The sequence below is a fragment of the Emydura macquarii genome, unplaced genomic scaffold (assembly GCF_026122565.2).
Source record: "Emydura macquarii macquarii isolate MOO-44397 ecotype Brisbane River unplaced genomic scaffold, CSIRO-AGI_Emac_v2 contig_2365, whole genome shotgun sequence".
NCBI classification, from domain to species: domain Eukaryota; kingdom Metazoa; phylum Chordata; order Testudines; family Chelidae; genus Emydura; species Emydura macquarii.
This window is the reverse complement of record NW_027132502.1, coordinates 3876567-3890656: the sequence shown is the minus strand read 5'-3', so window position 1 is coordinate 3890656 and position 14090 is coordinate 3876567. Positions and strand designations below refer to the sequence as shown.

The window sequence follows — 14090 nt, the reverse complement described above, 5'->3', positions numbered from 1 at the left end:
CTGGGAACCAGAATTGGGGAAAAGGACAGGAGGAGTCCATTCCACCAGATTGTATTCTAGTGACTCCATCTATGCGTCATCTGTGACATGACCCATGGAATTGGTTATGTCATCCTGTGCCTCGAGATAGGAGTTTGCACAGGAACCTAAGGCTATACAACTAAATAAAGACCAGCCAACAAAGGCAGGAGTAAAAAGGAGACAAAGAGGGGTCTGGTGTCTCTGCCTTAATAGCTGAAATGCACGGAGTGTGGAGTGGGCTCCTCAAACTCCCAACCCAGATGTTGAGATCTGCAAAGGCACTTGGTCATTGCTCCGAAAGTTCAGCATCTGTGCGCATTCCATAAGGAAACTTCAGACACACGGTACCAGAACGAAATCTTACCATGAAAAGGTTGTTTCTTGTAATGAACAGTTGGTCATGGCCTTGGCTAACCTGTCATCACTAACAGGGAAACAGTGCATCATCTGATCAAGAATTGTGAAGAAATTATTTTCTCTATGGTGGTGAGAGATGCCAATTTCAGCCAACATTTTCAACACAAATTTAGATTTTTAACCAAAAGTGACCTGAATTTCAGAGGGGCAAAGCACGATCATATCCTTCTGAAGTCAACGGGAGCTGCAGACACTCAGCACCTTTGAAAGCCAGGCCACTTAATTACACATCTAAATGTTGATTTAGCAGCATAACCTTAGACACCCAGGTTTGAGAACTGTGACCTTAGAGTGCTCTTTTTTCTCCCTGTAAAACCTACATCGAAACCTCACGATCTACCATTGAAAGTCTGACAAGAATGGACATGCTCCCAAATGGATTTGAACTGACTGGATTCTATGCCACCTGCATTATTCTTTACAAAAAAATACTCAGTTGTACAGAAACAATGCAACATGCATAATGGTCAAAGTTCAGTGTGATGAAAAGTCTCTCGGGAAAAACATTCCCAACTACTTTGAACTGATTCTTTATGGTACCAGAACCCACTGATGAGTAATAACCCTACAATCCACCAATTCCCATGCAACAGTTTGCATTTACTGTTGCACTTCTGAGAGCTCACGTTGCCTCCCTTACACACACACACACACACACACACACACACACACACACACACACCCCAGGTCACAACATGTGATAGCAGCCATTTAATGACATTAATGACATTTAATGATAGCATGTCATTTAATTAGAAGTTACGCTATCATGCAACTTTTTTTTTTCCAGTGCAAGCACAGGTTAGAAAAAAAAAGCTCTGAAGAAGTCAGCAAATGAGCTTAACCACATCACTGTGACAAGAACACAGCTGTGCATCATTACAATTGTATGTATTCAGCTCCGTCAGGTGTGCCTGCTAATATTAGTTTATTCACATTGGTTCATGAAGGGAATTGGTCCCCAGCCCAACACAGGAGGACAGATAGCCTGGTGATGGGGACTGTAAAGAACAACCTAGAGTAGATAAATACATCATTGGTCTTTTGCAACTGACCTTGCTAGCTACGGGCTAGACTGTGATCACCACTGAATAAATACCTTGTGCTCCTCAAATCAACCTATTGATTTCAATGGGGATATTTGCAGAATAAGTTGCTACTCCGTGTGAGTGAGGAGACATAATCTAGTCCTGTGTGTCTTTCCACAGTATTTTAGGATGACAGACTCAGATTTGCAGTGATATTTACACATTTACTAAACATGCCATTGGTCAGGTTCCTTAAGAAACCTGGGCATTTTTACATATTCCGTTCCAGTAGGATAAGTCTTGCTTTAATTATACTTAACACAAGCTTTCTGTAGTGGAAAATCTCCAGGAAACAAATTGTTTAATAATGTTTTATCTGACTTATACCCTTTCCAAAGGCTTAAGTCTTCCACCTGCCCAGAAGAGCCAACTGTCTCATAGTCTACCCTTTTCTGTCCTACTCACCAGGCACTTTGCTGGGAGCAGAATGCTGCCTCTTTTACCAGCAGCTCTAATTTTATCCACCACCAATCTACTTGGGCACGCACAGTTAGGAGTCTGATATCAAGTCTTTAATATAAGCACTGCTAATCCTTATTACTATCTGCACCATTCCTCAAACACAACACAGTGTTAGGGCAGAATTGCAATGCAGGCACTGTCCTGTTGCCGGTGGTTTCCAATTACAAACAGTGCTAAGAACAGAGTCTCCCTGTTCAGAATAGGACATAAAGACAAGGGAGAGCACCTCTGCTTTTTCTACTTCTCCTATCAAAGAAAGGAAGGATGCAATAGTTGTTAAGGGGCAGTTAAAATTACTATGGACTCAGCATAACTTTAGTAACTATAGGTAGCAATAGTACCTCTAAGGACATCACAACTTATGGTTAACATATATCTTATGGTCAGCATATATCTTGCCTTGAAATATCTCAAAATATTAACTCTATATGTGCCAGGATTTATTTTGGGGAAGTTTTATGGCCTGGATTTAGAATCTATTCATCTAAAGCTCTGTCGTCCTGTTGGAGCTTTTTATTTGTAAGAGCAACATTTCATTAACACCGCTCACAGGGCAACAGAATGATCATTAATTGTTCAATGACAACTTGAATGGTTTCTCACGTCTGTGCACTGGCTGTTCAGGTGGCTGCTTTGCAGACCTCTCAATAGTCAGAATTAACATCAGTGCTGCAATTTTGCTCATGAGACAACGTTACAGAGTCAGTTGGGGTGGAAACGAACATTTCTGCTCCTCAGACAATTCATCTTGCAGAAATTTCAGTGTTTCTTTCTCTGCTCAGTATTTTTAGCTCATTGTTTTCTATTTTGGCAGCTGAGAAACTGCAGTTTGTAATTTTACCTCCAGCTTCATATTTCTTCTTAAAAGTGAATACAATGTCCTGTTTATAATAATAAAATCACTAGTTGGCAGGATGACATCAAATGGAAAAAAAGAGAAAGCAACTGGAAAATTTAGAGCAAGCAATTTTGAGTGCCAAGTTTCACATTTGTAACGGTCCAGCGCAGGTCACTGGGCTCACTTATTATTAGGCGAATGGTAAAGAAATAGATATCCTCAAGTTCTTCCATGTTAGACTATATAAACCATCTCTACTTCAACGAGGTTTAGTGCTTTCCAAAAGTGTGACGTTATACATTTTCCACAGTAATACTAACAATGGGAGACATGCAAAAGGCAGAATTGCTCTGCAAAGATCGGCCTTTTTTCTCTCTCCAATGTTTAGGTTTTTGTTTCCCACTATGATTGGACTTTCCTGGCTTTGGTTTCTTGTCCCAGTTTAGCAGTAAAAGAAACAAAAAGATATGAATGAAATCAGAAACATTTGGATCAAGCCTTACAAATAGCTTTTAGGTTTCTTAGATTTTTGGCTAAACCTCTTCAAATGGTTTCCTCTTCTAACTCCCCTTACTGCTGCACCCACCTCTGAAATTTGAATTTCCTGGTTTGCTCTGATCCTCTTCTTTTCACTAGTGATGTTTCGTACCACACAGTTGAAACACTCAGGACAAAGCAAACAAGGAAATTAAATGTATGGGTCGTAGCAATGGAGAAGGGCAGAAAATGGCTGGAAGTATGTCACATCAGAACTTGCCTCTGCCACACCATTCTTCCAGTCTCAATGTTATTTTAAATAGCCAACCAAACATTCTTCTTTTCTAATTTAGTTCCAGTCAATTTGAGAGAGAGAGAGAGAGAGAGAGAGAGAAGGAATTCTGATCCTAATTGTGTTTACAGACTCTGGAACATACTTAATCAACTATACTGTTCAAATAACATAAAATCCAAGCTCTCTGTTGAACGTGGCTGTTGTCAGTACACAGTGATACCACTTAATAATCATCTAGCACTTTTCATTGTAGGATCTCAATGTCCTTTGCAAACAATTAAGATTGCAGCACCTATGAAATATTTGTCTCATTTTACAAATGAATAAAATGAAATAGAGAGAGGTCAAGAGATTGCCCAGAATAATATAGTGACTCAGTAGCAGAGGTGGGAATTAAACCTATAACAGCAGAGAGATTTTATAACAGTCTAAAGATTTAGTGCATTAGATACCATTAAAATATTTTTTTAAACTTTTTTGATAAATTATTAGAAGAAGGAAAAAACTGATCTCCTTGAAGAGACTATGTGAAAGATGTAGGATAATTCAGTAAAGAAAGTCCTCAAACATGGTAACAGTGCACCTTTTGTAAAGATGAAACTTTCAGGACGTTCGGGAAATGTATTTACAAGATAACGGACTAGTAAAATCATTCCTTTCCACTGATCAGCGTTAACATCCTCTCTGGATTAGTATGACACTGATTTATTTTGACCTAAAACTACGTTCACAATCTTTCCTTTGGGTGAGATTCCTTTTAGATAGCCTCTAGCTAAATACTCCAAAGACTTAATAATAAACATAATGAATGGTTTTGAAGAGACAATTATTCTACATTAGTATAGCCCACAAAAACCTGTTTTGAGGAGGAGAGAGTCATATCCCAGTTTCACCTGTTAAGAAATTTACTTTTAAAACTAGTCTCAGTTATGAAACCCCAGAGAGACGTGCCCTATCAACCATTCGGCCATCAAATAACAGAGGAATACAAGCAATAGTCAAGTAACTGAGAACATCTTCTACACTCACTGAACGAGTGGCAATAGCAAGCCGTACTAGAGGCTAGAAGTATTGCTAACATGGTTTTTGATCTGATTTGTGCTAACAACGATGACCGAGAGCCCACACAAGAGTTTTATAGATAGCATCTTATACTATAAATTTGTCAGCAGCAGGCAGGGATTGACTATAGGCTAGAACAAGCTGTAAAATGTAAATGGTGAGATGGTTATACCACGTTTACACTGGTCACATGTTAGCATGAACCTTATTTAAAGGCATTTCAGTAAGATGGCTCTCTCCGTAGTATAGATAAAGACTTACAGTACCACCATTTGTTTTAAATAATTGTACATACCATAGCTTAAGTGAAAATCACTCTCTATGTAGTAAAGAAACGAGACAGATCAACCATTAACATATACAGTACACAGTACACGCATACAGATTACAGATGCTCAAGTTCAGATGCATGTATGTTTGTGGGTGCCTAACTCATGCCCATGCAGATCAGGTATTGTACTGTGCTGACAATATACTGCCTGCCAAGAGAGTACCAGAAGCTGGCCAATACCACCAGTTAAAACCAAGGCACGCTTTACGACTACACCCTTTGCCAAGCCCTCCACAGCTGTCTCAAAGTGCAATGGGTCATGCCACCAAAGCAGAAGACACCCTGACCCACCACTGCATGGTCTGAGCATTTTTTGAGGGCAGGGGGACTGTAGGGGAAGGAAGAACAGACTCCCATTAGCTATGTCCCACATTATTTTTATTATTAAAAAAATCAATTTTGTTTAGAGTCGGCAAACCTCTCAATTTCAGGCTCTCACAAAGCAAGCTAATAGAAAGATTCACCTGTACTTGGATATAAAAGGTAAATTACACAAACTTCATACCAGCTTCATGTGTGTTTAGACTGGAGATGAATAAGTAGCAATATGGTAATTAACATTCAAACATAACTAATTATTTTGGAAGCTTTGACAGTAAGGGTTTAAATCTGAGAAAACAGAAGGAAAGATACTTTGCAGTGCTCACCATCTCTATGAAGAGACAGCCAGGTTAAGCAGAGAGAAAGATTTAAATGACCTAACTGCAAAAATGCTCTGGGGTGCCGATCACCTTGACAATTCTCACTGTAAAACTTTAATAATAAAATCAAGAAGTGCATTTGGAATTTGTTTCCAGGAATGACTGTGTAATCTGAGACAAGTCAAGATCCTCATTTGACTGCAACAGCATTACTACTAGGGCAGAAGAAACAAGGGGAAGACAGCTCCTCCTTCACTGAAGTCTAGCCAAGAGTCCATAAATAAGAACTTCCAAGTGACATCCACACTGTATCCTAATGTCCATGGTGGAGTGAAATCTTGTTCTATTGTGTTTTCAGTCATTCTGAAGCTGAAATCCAATATCTGAATTCTGACACTAGCAAATAAGGAAACTAGATTCTCCACTGAGTTATACCACTTTTATACCAAAGTAGTTCCACTGATTTCAAAGACCATGCCAGCTTTTTGCTCCACTGGAGTGGAGAATCAGGCTTAAGAGGAAACCATTTAATATTACGAAGAGCACAGACTTAAAAACTGGGAGAGAAATCTTTGGTAGCTCTGATCTTAACAGTTATAATTATTAAATACATAATTATCTACATCCAAGGATACAGAGAACTTCATAGACATAATTTAATCCACACAATACTGCTGTGAGGTTGAAAGTATCCCCATTTTACGCACGGTAAAACAGACACAGCAATGCAGTGACTTGCCAAAGGCCACACAGTAAGTCAGCAGCAGAGTCAGGAATAGGATCCAAACTTGGCCCCCGTCTCCTGATTCAACTGCTAAATCACCTTCCTTCTTCCACCTTCACCCCAGCCGAAAGATTTGTATACATATTGTGTACTGGTCTTTCAACTCTGGAGTCCAGATACAGATACTTAATGCTGGAGTCTATCCTCCTCTGGACACAATTTGTTACCCTTAATGGGAACTACATAAGTATACTAAGAGGGAATGGAACTTGATGGGGTTACAAACGCACGTGTGCCTTTACACCAACACAGATAATGAAAACCTCTGTCTTCAGAAATCAAAACCATGCAAATATTTTTACCTTAGTAACAATCAGCAGGAAAGCACCATTGCACAGTGTATGCCATGTCCACTTCCCTAAATGCAATAGTAATTGCCATGTCTTCAAAACAGTGAAAAAAGCCATAATCAAACCATCCAGGCTGCACATGGGATGCTCTCCGAGTGTGACTGAGCTTCAGCGTAACCAATCCAAAAACCCAAGATGGTTTTAGGTACATTAACTAGCAGTTCAATGAGAGTTCGTATGCCAGAAACATCTTTACATAAAACCCTGAATTACTGTCAGCACTGAAAAAAATAAGCACTGGGAACTTTTGTGAGTCTTTTTAAAAGTCCCATACGTCAATAGAGAAACATTGTTACAAAACCCACCACTACCGTATTTAAAACATTCCAGACAAAAAAGAAAGCTCTCAAATTAGATGCCAAGCATTAAATTCTTTATCTCTGTATTAATTTTGTTTTCAATAGTCCTTTTGAAGAAAATACTCTTTACTACACCAAATGCTTCCCTAAACCAGTGATCTTTTGCTTTCTTTTTGAAGAGCAGAGCTGCTTGTAAAGTTCACACAGGTAAAACTTAGGAAGGGAATGCCTTTTAATAAATAGTGTGATGGGAGAAGTGAAAAACAAACCAACATAAGAACAACCTGAAGACCAGAGAGAGTTTGCCATTACCTTAAGTCTCTTCTGTTGGCCAACTCTGCTGATGGGATGACCCAGGGCAGGCTCTGGGGAAGGCATTCCAGAACATCTTGGGAGAAGTCAGAGAAATCCACACCGTATTCTGTCAGGATCCCTTCTGTCTCAGGCTCAATCTCACCAGCCTGCCCAAGACTTTTGGCCATTTGCCTAGAGAATGGGAGAAGGAAAAAAAAGGATATTTTTATGTACCTAGAACTCTTGATTTGTTGCTATCCCTTAGAGAGGCCTGCTGCAGCGTTTTTGATGGAGCCATCAAGAGCAGATATATTTTCACCCATTTCATCCATCTCCCTGAGTTGTGGTGGAAGACTGGGAAGGGAGTAGGACAATACCATGCCTTCTGTGTGCTGGGGAAGATGTAAAATGCTAGCCAGACCCTATGCCACTGACGTTTTGTGTGTCTCAGGCTATGTCTACACTGCCGGCAGCACCGCAGGATCAATTTTGCAGGTTTGATTGAGCGACAGTAAAGACTCGCTCAATCAAACCCAGAAGTTGACTCCATAAATCCACCCCGGCAAGTAGCGTAGCGCTGCGTCGATGGGAGGGCATTTCCTGTCGGGGCAGCGCAGTGGAGACACTGCAGTAAGGAGACGTTAGGAAGTCGACGGGAGGTACGCAAATTACTGTATGCAGCTTGCGCATCTCCCATCGATTGCCACCGAAAACCGCGCCCAGTGTAGACCAGGCCTCATTTAAGGAGACCATTTATATCATTAGGTTGTTGAAGTATCCACAGGAAGTACAAGCCTATTGAGTTACAGGAAACAGAAAAGCAGCAGTGGCGATGTTCAGCATTAATAAGAAAGGCACAGCTCTCTACACAAATCGCCTCCGTTCTACGGCTCAGTGGTTCTCAACCTCTTTCACACAGTGACCCCAGGCTACAACAGAAAAACGTGGGGATCACCCCTCATCTAGCCATAAGAAAGAAGGTATGGTCTCACACTGGCCCTGTTCATAACAAGGGTTCTCTGCCTGGTCTCAGATAGCTCTATCTGAACAACAATCTCAGAGAACTGAGCACACACTGCTCTTCAATCCCGAACAAGCCAAAGGAGTCTGAGACCTAAGAATTGCAGGGTCCAGAGTGCAAACACACCTATGCATGGCATAAGGACTTACAACTTAAAGCAAAGATCTCAGTTTTCCATGATAAAACCCCCACATTTTTTGATAAAAAGAAACCATAAAAAGCAGTGTTTTCCCACAATTAAAATGAAACACTGAACTTTCGTTTCCCTAGGTACAGAGGGAGAGCCAACGTCCAGGCCTGACAGCCCAAGCCACACCCCCCGGGGTTCTACTGTGTATGTTTTCATTTTCTCACAAAATGTAAAAACTGACGACGCTCTGTAAAAATGTAAATTCCCATTTTTCCCACAGCAAATGGATTTCCAGTATCCCTGGTTATAAGCTTCCTGTCACTTAAATACTAGTGGATGCAGGGGCTCTTAAGTGTGAATATGCTCCAGGGTTGAAGGCCTGATACAGAAAAGTGAATTCAGCTAAAGGTAACACAGCATCCTCTTCAGCTGATGCCACAATTCCATCAGCAGATTGGTCCAGTCACAAACATAAACAAACAGAGGCAACCCCTTTAAAGGGCTGGCCCTCACCCCAAGGACCTCTTTGGAACTTGGAAATGGAGCAAATTCACAGAGCCATCAAATTGCGGTTGAAAAGGAATAAATTTGATGGTCTCCATAGACACAGGAGTTATTATGCCCCAAATACCTTTGCTTCTGTCTTACAGGAATGGCACGTGCACATATTTCAAACCATTTTCCAGACTCTGTCAAGGCCTGAGGACACCCAGTGATATAGCTCTCCTGCTCAGGCTAGCATAAGCCTTTGGACTCTTATCCTGCTGGAAAAGGGCTGAAGTTCTGAATGGGAGTCATAGACGAAGGGAACATTGTATTACACATTCTAATAATCTTTAATAAGGAGCTTTGCATACATTTGGGTGAGGCTGTCTGTCTATCATGCCTCCAGAAATCTTCCCTCAAATCTAGTGCAGATCTCACTAAATATCTTTCCAAAACCTCTGGCGTTAGGCGAATTCTCATTTATACAAGGATTTAGCTGAAAATGGCACAGAAACAAACGGAGACTCCACATTAACCAAGTGACAAGGGAGTACTCTCCCGATCTGACTAGAAATGTAACACTCAGTCCTAGACTCGAACCATCCTTTCCTTCACAATTCCTAGACTGCTCTGTGGATAAGGTGAAGTTTGTTGTTTGGTTTTTTTAACGCAACACCATTAGTGTGAATGGCACTTCACAGGCAAAGGAGACGAGTCCTGGCCCAAAGAAATGACCATCTATATTTATGTAAAGTCATCAGAATAAGACGGACAAGATTGAAAAGCAAGCCATAATACATCTTTATAAGGGGTAATTATTTTCCTAATATAGGGCAAAAAACTGTGAACCTGTAATTTAGACATGCAGAATGTTTCAAATGTGCCATAAACAAACTCCACTTGCAAGCTCATCTTTATAAGGGGTAGGTAACGAAAGGACTGCGCACTTTGTTCTGCAATAAGTTGTAGCGTTCATATTCGCTGGAAGAATAAAGCAGCTATAAAAGATATTTGCCTTCACTGATTCAATTTGATGTACAAGCCATATTGAAGAAACACACACACATTTGGCATCCAGCCTTAATTTTCAACTTCAACATGTTTGTTTCTGTTTGATCCTTAATGTTATTTTAATGCAAGTAAACAAGATATCATTTTATTTCTCTTTTTTTCTTTCTTGCAGCAGCAACTATTCAACATAGAAATGATCACCTAATGCCCAAAGTTTTATAGTAGTACAGGGAGATTTGGACTGGGTGAACCTACAGATTTATTTAGAATAACCAGGTAGCAAGTGTGACAAATCAGGATGAGGAAGAGGGTATGTAGGGTCCTATATAAGATAAAGCCCTTAATATCGGGCTGGTCCCGATAATATCAGAGCCTCTGGTCACCCTAGGTTGAGTCTAGGGGCAGCAAAGTGTGTGGTCACACAGCAAATAAAAGCTTGGGTCCTACGTTTGATTGCTTGTTCCCTGCACCAACCCCTGTAAGGGGGGGGAAGAGGAAATGTCTGGTCTCTCAAACAATATCCTTCTAGCCGAGGATGGATTAAAGAGAAGAAAAATGGCAGGAGTGGAGGGTTAAAGTATAACTCTTTTACATTTCCTCCACTCTCACCATGGCTCATGGCTGAATTTTCAAAGAAGCTAAACACCTGTTGCTCCCCCTGATTCTAGTGGAAACTAAGTGTTCACCACTTGTGGAAAAAAATCAGGCCTCTAGTGTCTCCCTTGGTATGTGTTACAAGTCATAAGAAACCTCCTTTTCATGTCAGTACGCTTTCCAGCTCAGATTCTGTAACCCATGTCCTCTGAAATTAGCTTATGATCCATAAGGATAAAGTGGAATTTTGATTACTTAGGGCTTTGATACGGGACCCAAATCCTTAACAGTAATTAACATGTGATTTACTATCGTCCAGGAAACATTTCTCAAGCACCCTGAAATAAAAAGTTCACAACTAATTTTAATTGGGGCCATGTTGCAGTCGCACAGAGAGGATGACTTGCATCAGAGAAAATCCAACAGATCAAGGGTAACGCACAGAGGATAACAGATAGTCCTGGAGCGAAAGCCTTGCTGTAATTCACTCAAGGGGCTCCACTGCCATCAGGAACAGCACAAATAGCTCAAGAGGCTTATAAATGACAGGAATCACATGAGCCAGCTTCAGCCAAACACGTCCTGGCCAACTCTTCTGTACTTGCAGAAACGCTGGGCCTGCGTCCATTTCAAAAAATTTCAAAGTCAAACTTTTTAAACTGCTAGAGACTTAACATTTCCTTTTTGTGTCGTCAATGGCTGGACATTACAGCTCTCTGGAGAGCTGTCTAATGCCCTTCGATTGACGTCAGGGAGAATGGGAATATCCTGTCATGGAAAACACTGAAAGGGAATCTGTTGCATTTGACAGTTTTGGGGGAGAATGCAGCAAAACGTCAGCACATCCAAAAAGTACTTCTCAAAAACATCCGTATTACAAGCAGTCTCTGTCAGATTTCAAAATGCATAAATGATGGTGAATAACTTCCACTTGCCTTTACGAACCTACTTAATCCCTATTCAGAAGAGAATCTCATTCATAAGAATCTTACATCCTGGGATCCTTCCAGAATAAAGAATGTGCTATACAAACTGATATACAAATACACTCAAGAGATGGCTGTTTGCATTTCTGAAATCAGCAACAATTTAACAGCCTGCTGCAACACTACACAACAGCTAGGAAAGAGAATGGAAGAATGACATTCGGTTGAATCTGCTGTAGAAAGTTAGACAGGAAGATTGTAATTATCCATCTTAGAGTTATTGACCATCATCTCTTGCACTTGGCCCCTGTATAAAGGGTGCCCTCAACCAAATCATAAGGACTACTTCCAGCAGCATCTAGGTCTTTGGAAGAGATCTCCTTTCAAAAATATAGACCGCCCTAACTTGAAAGTCTGAGACAATCATACACAGTGCAAGATGTTCAGGGCTCAGTCTCTGAATACTCAATTGTGTCATGAAGGAAAGGCGAGTCAAGGAATGATTTTCTAGTGATCACAAAGTCTATCCTTGAACTATTGAAGAGTCTCCCACACAACCTTTAGAAGGGTGCTTTGGTTGCATAGGCTTGGCAATTTTTGTTCCGGTAATGTCACGCCTCCTGCAAATGCAACTTTTCTTCCTAAACCAGCTGATTACTAAAGAAACTTAAATCAAAACTCTCCATTTTCTACTTAGTCATTCTGACAAGGCAAAGGTATCACATTTGCTCTAGCATCCAACCTGTCCTACCACAGACTGGCATCTCTCCGACCTCTCAGCCTAAACTGAGGAAAGGGATTGAAATGAAGATCTGGGTGCACAAATCTCTCTCTTTTTGTCTCCTGAATCACAAGTACCAGAACCGAAGGATTTGTCCAGTATAGGACAGACTATTTTAAAAGCTTTGGTTTGTCCACTTAAGATGACTTTTGGCGAGACTGTTCATGCTATTCCAGGGATCTATGGACTACAACACTCTATTTGCCATAGAAGGATGGCAACACCCTGGGTTTTGCGGTCATGGGAGACCATTTTGGAACCTTGCCATAGCCTTAGTTTATCAAACTTCTCCCATCATTGAAAATGCCTATGACCCTCTACCTGAGCCTCCTCTCTGACTAATCATGACATCATCAGACTGCTTAACCCTTCACAAATAGGAAGAAAGAGCAGGCAACACTTGCATTTCACTTGTTGCCTTCATTGGGCTGCCTAGGATTATCTAGTCTTTCCCCTTCAATCCAAGTACATCTGGATTTAAAAGAAATAAAAAAAAGACTCAAAACACTGAGCTGGCTTTGGAAGCAGCTGCAAAGCGAAAGAGTCGAGTGCAGGGTTTCATTTTATTTTAAATCCCGTGACAAATATCACCACCCTGACAGACAAAGATTTAAGACCTGAATTATACAAGTAATAGCCCGGGACCAACATGGTTCCAATAACATGGCATACCTGAATTAAAAAGTCATGTGGGCCCCATGTGTCCTTGTGTCTAAAAGCTAACGTAGAAGAAACTAGTGATTTTACATTTTACTTTGCTATTGTTTTATAGACTCGCCCTGCACCATGCTGGGCTGGGAGATAAGAGTTCATTCCGTCAGCCTCTCAGGAACAGAGAATGAAGCAGTGAGAAAGTGACAGATTACAGACCATGAAGAAGGTTCATTACCAATATCAAAGGTACTGGCCTGGCCCACAAAAACAAAGTACCCAAGAATATCCCTGTATCTGACACTTGTGTCTCATCTGTCTGGGAAGGGAGAGGTTGGCTTATAGGCTGGTTTGTTTTAACCACTACTTGAAGTGGAGAAAATTAAATGCCATTTCACTGCTACCGTAATATCACTCCAAATACTACCCTATGGGAAGGATATGTATCAGAGCTGTAGATATCCCTGTGCATCCTATGGATATCACTATCTCCACACATATGTGTATCCATTTTATCATAGAAAAAAAAAAGAGGGCAAGGAGACACTCTGTGTCTATCTGTTCCAAACAAAACAAACACTACACACTTCCAACGTGACAATGTGGCCTTCTTCAGAGGAGAAAGTATCTCACCTTTAACCACCAGGTGGCACTCAAGAGACACAAAAATGAACCCCCCTCCCCAAACATTCACCTCCAAGATGCTGCCAGGTTTTCCCCACAAAGTGTAGCAACAAATCTGAAGGTGACATCTGAACTGGAGTGTTGAGCAGCAGCTGACAGTGACCTCTGCCAAGTCCCTTAGCTCACCCGTTACTTTATGGGTCCAATGACACACAGTCACTGTGGAGAAAGAGGACATTTTGGGAACTTGATGTTGCTCGTGAAGGATGCTGCATTTCAGAAAAATCTAAGCTGTACTTCCCAAAGTGTGGTGGCCATTTTTTGTGTAATTCGTTTGGGGATAAGCGCAGGGTGAACTAATGAAGCAGAGTGTTGTACCTCTGGGAGTCTGGCAACACCTACAGAAAGTTACTTGTAGATCCCATGGCATCCAGGGGAGGAGTGGGAGATTTGCAGGCCCATTAAGACTGTTTTCCTATCAAGCATGTGTGGTGCAGAATGTATAGA

The 14090-nt window shown here is 41.0% G+C and overlaps 1 protein-coding gene across 3 annotated transcripts in view; it reads right to left on the bottom strand.

Moving 5' to 3' along the window:
• DIS3L2 (DIS3 like 3'-5' exoribonuclease 2) overlaps positions 1-14090 on the bottom strand; it is a 261720-nt gene that overhangs the window by 135445 nt on the left and 112185 nt on the right. For all 3 annotated transcript variants that reach the window (XM_067561129.1, XM_067561130.1, XM_067561128.1), the window contains one exon: positions 7378-7551. In XM_067561129.1, coding sequence (XP_067417230.1) covers positions 7378-7551 — 174 coding nt within the window. The remainder of the gene's footprint in view (positions 1-7377; positions 7552-14090) is intronic.